General features: G+C 37.4%; 1 protein-coding gene across 1 annotated transcript in view; it reads right to left on the reverse strand.

Annotated features, from left to right (window-relative positions):
- ZBBX (zinc finger, B-box domain containing) overlaps positions 1 to 4,234 on the reverse strand; it is a 227,815-nt gene that overhangs the window by 62,996 nt on the left and 160,585 nt on the right. Inside the window, 1 exon segment of the mRNA XM_006861801.1 lies at positions 1,011 to 1,303. Coding sequence (XP_006861863.1) covers positions 1,011 to 1,303 — 293 coding nt within the window.

Here is a 4,234-nt window from a genome sequence, read left to right on the forward strand (position 1 = left end):
ATAGGTCAGGACCGACTCGACGGCACTTCACAACAACCACAAGATTTTTGGAGTCCTGGTGTGGCACTGTACGGTAATGCACTGTACAGCAAGGTTGGTTTGAACCACAAGGTTGGCTGTTCAAACCCACGAGATGCTCCTTGGAAACTCTAGACATGGTTGCTATGAGTCAGAACCAATTTGACAGCACTAAACAATAACAGCAAAAATTTTTGCAGAGGTGTTCGTTTCAGTTTCTCAGTTCGCATAACTATAAGATACAAAACAAATGGGCTGAGAAATATAATCTGCCAGTTGAAGAAGCAGCATTTAAGTATTTATTCTTATGCTCTGGGAGGAGAAGATCCCCTTTCAATTTAGGCACCTTTAGAATTTGTTTCAAATAATTTTAGAATGGCAAAAAAATATTTGCTATCTATCCAGTTTCCAAAGATAGCATTATCAACAGTCATGATTAAGACAGCTAGTATTTAGAAGAGAAATTCAAATACAGTTTTTAAAATAGCAATAATAAACTATAATTTTCCACTAAGAAGAGACAAACATGAAATGCTAACCTTGTTCCTAATAGCATTACATGTTTCACCTTACACTTAAATTAAGTAACAGAAACTGATTATCACTACATATCAGCACACATTCCATTTTGCCAGTAACTGTTTTGCAGAAAAAAGCTAGAAAGAGGATTTATTATACTAAATTATTCATAATAATGAATTTCATTTAGGAAAGTAACAGCACTCTTACTGTGGTTCGTGAGATGGGCTTTGACATATTATTTGTCATAGGAAACCATTTATTAGAATGGCATTTACCATATTAGAATTTGTCCTGTAAGTCATTAATATTCTTTCGCATATGAGCCACTCTTCCACTATCTCATAATAATATAATGTATCACATTTGAGCTTCCATCAAAGTACATTTAAAAGGGTATTGTTTCAATATAAAATCTTTTTAAGCAACTTGTTATCAATTTTTTTTATGTACTAAACATTACAGAAATTTACCAGTGGTGATTCAGTAGTTTTAGAATCTTGTAAGTTCGGCTTCTTGTGCAGATTGCTAAAGTTAAAGGATTGGGATAATTTCTCCTTAATGGAAGCGTCTTCTAAATCCATACTTGGCAAAGAATCCTTGCTCTCAAATGGTATGCAGGAATCAGTAGATTTTGGGTTGCTTTCTATATCTATACTTTCCTCTGTTAAGTTTTTCTCACAAAAGCTGTTTCCTTCCATTTTTTCAATGGCAAGAGAATAAACATCAGGCTCGGTAATGTCAAAATCTGTATTTGAAGTTCCTGCTGTTGAAAACACACATTTGCAAAAGGTAAAGAAGCATATTTAAGCAAGTAAGTACGTAAACCATCCCTGCATCTTAAGTTCCTTGTTGTAAATCTTTATCAAGAAATATTAGTTCATCAAAATTCCTTTATATATTTCTCAGTGTGAAAATATTTTTATTCTACTTACATTCAGAAATGATAACCATATTTACTCATATAATCAAGCCTAATGGAGGGATGAAAGATTTTATTTTGAAATGAATGCAAATTCTGTTTCAACCTCCGATTGAATTTCCACTCTGGATTTACAGCAGCAGTTCAGGTGCAGTAGCACAGAGGGAACCTGAGTGCCACATTTACCTCTCTCTCCGGGGCCACCTGCCTAGTGATGAGGAGAGGAGGGCAAAGGGAAATCTGACAGATGAAAGAGCAGTAGCAGCGAAGGGCATGGAAAATGCGTAAACTGGGACACCTGCCTCTGGAAAGCTACAAAATGAGCACAATTTTATTAGTCACCCACCTCATTATGGCTGCTTTAAATAAATCACTTGGATTAGATCACTGGTTTTCAACCTGGCTACACAATGGCATCAACTAAAGGAGCTCTTTAAAACTGTCAGTATATGGGTGTGACCCCAAACCAATTAAATCAGACTCCGGGTGTATGAATCAGACATGGGCCTTTTTTCTTTTGCTTCTCCCTAAGCTCTCCAGGTGATTAAAATGTGTAGCAAGGAGTGTGAAATATTGGTCTAGATTTCCAGATTGAGAACTCAATAAAAATTATTTTAACATATTGCTTTTATTTTAAATAAAAGTTATGTGTGTGTGTGTGTGTGTGTGTGTGTGTATAGATAGATAGAAGACAGATAAATAGATACATAGCTGATAGATAGATAAATAGATAGATAGATAGATAGATAGATAGATAGATAGACATAATTATCTAGACTTAATGCAGCAGCATCTAATTATCCCTTATTTTCTATACATTGCAAACATTTTTTCAGTTAATACACTGCATAAAATAGTAGCAGCTATGTTTGTGAAAACAAGGATGCCTGATAGCTCAATAGTCAAGCCTTGGCTACTAACCAAAAATTGATGGTTCAAATCTATCAGTGATTCTGCTGGCAAAAAGACACAGAGGTCTGCTTCCATAAAGATTACCACTACGGATGCCTGATTAGACAGGTCTACTGTCATATAGAGTCACTATGAGTTGGAATCCACTATACACAGATAATGACAACAATATGCTGCAAAATTTCTTACAATCCAAAGAACTTGTTGCAATAGATGTTTCCTATAGTTCAGTACATGTGCACAGTATTTTGAATTTATATTTCTAACTATTGTCACTTTTTATTATAAGAAACGAAATAACATGTATGCATGTCATAAAATACTCTAACAAGAAAAAATGTTGTAAAGACTACTCAATTTATAAAAATTTCCACAATAATGCTACATTTCTTTCTGAAGCCTGATTGTTGTTGTTGTTGTTATTAGGTGCCATCGAGTGGGTACCGACTCATTATGCACAGCAGAATGAAACACTGCCCAATCCTGGACCAACCTCACAATTGTTGCCACACTTGAGCCATCGATGCTACCACTTTGTCAATCCATATCGCTGGGGTCTTCCTCTTTACCTCTAACCCTCCACCTTACCAAACGTGATATCCTTCTCCAGCCACTGGTCCCTCCTGACAATATGTCCGAAGTCTGAAAAACGAAGTTTGGGCATCCTGGCCTCCAAGGAGCACCCTGGCTGCACTCAAACTGCTGACCCTGCAATTCAAACCAAGCTTGCAGCCCAGCACATTAGCCCACAGTGCCACACCAAAGGTGACCATAATGATTTACTGGTTTAATAGCTGAAAATGATAAGACTGGCAGGACTGTTACAAATCTATTGCTACTTTTTACTTTCTGCTGTACTGGTATGACTGCAGGATAATACGCTGGATGAAAAAGTCAGTTTGAACTGCAAAATCAGAGATTCAAACCCCCCAGTCGCTTCTAGGAAACCCTATACAGGGTTGCTATGGGCCCATACCGACTCGACGGTATTTAACAACAATCCAGTCAAAAGGTGATCATCAGTTTCAAAATTAGTTATTTTAAATAACATTTTCTAGTATCTCTCAGGAGTCTTGGTGTGGTGCTGCTGGTTAATGTGCTGGACTGCAAAGTCCGCTTGAACAGGAAGGCCAATGGTTCAAGTTCACCAGATGCTCATTGGAAACCCTATACAGCGTCACTATGGGTCAGAACCCGACTCGACGGCACTTAACAATAACAATAACAATATCTCTCAAAGAGTCTTGGTGTGGTCATGTTCTAGGAGAAATGTGGGACTGTTAATCCCAAGGTCAATGGTTTAAACCTACCAGTAGCTCCTTGGAAATCCTCTGAGGGGTCACTCTGAGTCAGAACCAACTTGATGGCACTTACCTACAACAGCAACAGCAAAAGTATCTCTCAAATCTTTCACATAAGATATACTTATTGTTTTGTTTTCCCTTAAAGTTCTAGGCTGTTGTTATTAAGTGCAGTTAACTCGATTCAGACTCATAGCATCTCTGTATAGGGTTTCCAAGGAGCGACTGGTGACTTTTAACCACCCACTCCATAGTGGAAACTGACTTTGTAGTCCAGTGCATTATACCACAGTACCACAACAGAACTCCAAAATTCTAGCTCAGTCCTCAAATATATTTGAGAAGCAGCTTGGAAACAATCTGGTTCCTACATTTTAGCTTAGGAAAATGTGCTCTAAGAAAGTAAAAGAAAATTTAAAAGAGACAGTTTCCAATTAAAACCAAACGGCCACAGCCAGCCCTGAACTGTTTCAACTAGAAAAAAGGACTGAACAGGGATTGTGGAGTGGGACAAGCAGACAAAAGAGGAAATAGGCCGAAAATTAAATCCTAAGTTACATCA

This window comes from Chrysochloris asiatica, unplaced genomic scaffold, assembly GCF_000296735.1.
Source record: "Chrysochloris asiatica unplaced genomic scaffold, ChrAsi1.0 scaffold00043, whole genome shotgun sequence".
Classification (NCBI taxonomy): Eukaryota; Metazoa; Chordata; class Mammalia; order Afrosoricida; family Chrysochloridae; genus Chrysochloris; species Chrysochloris asiatica.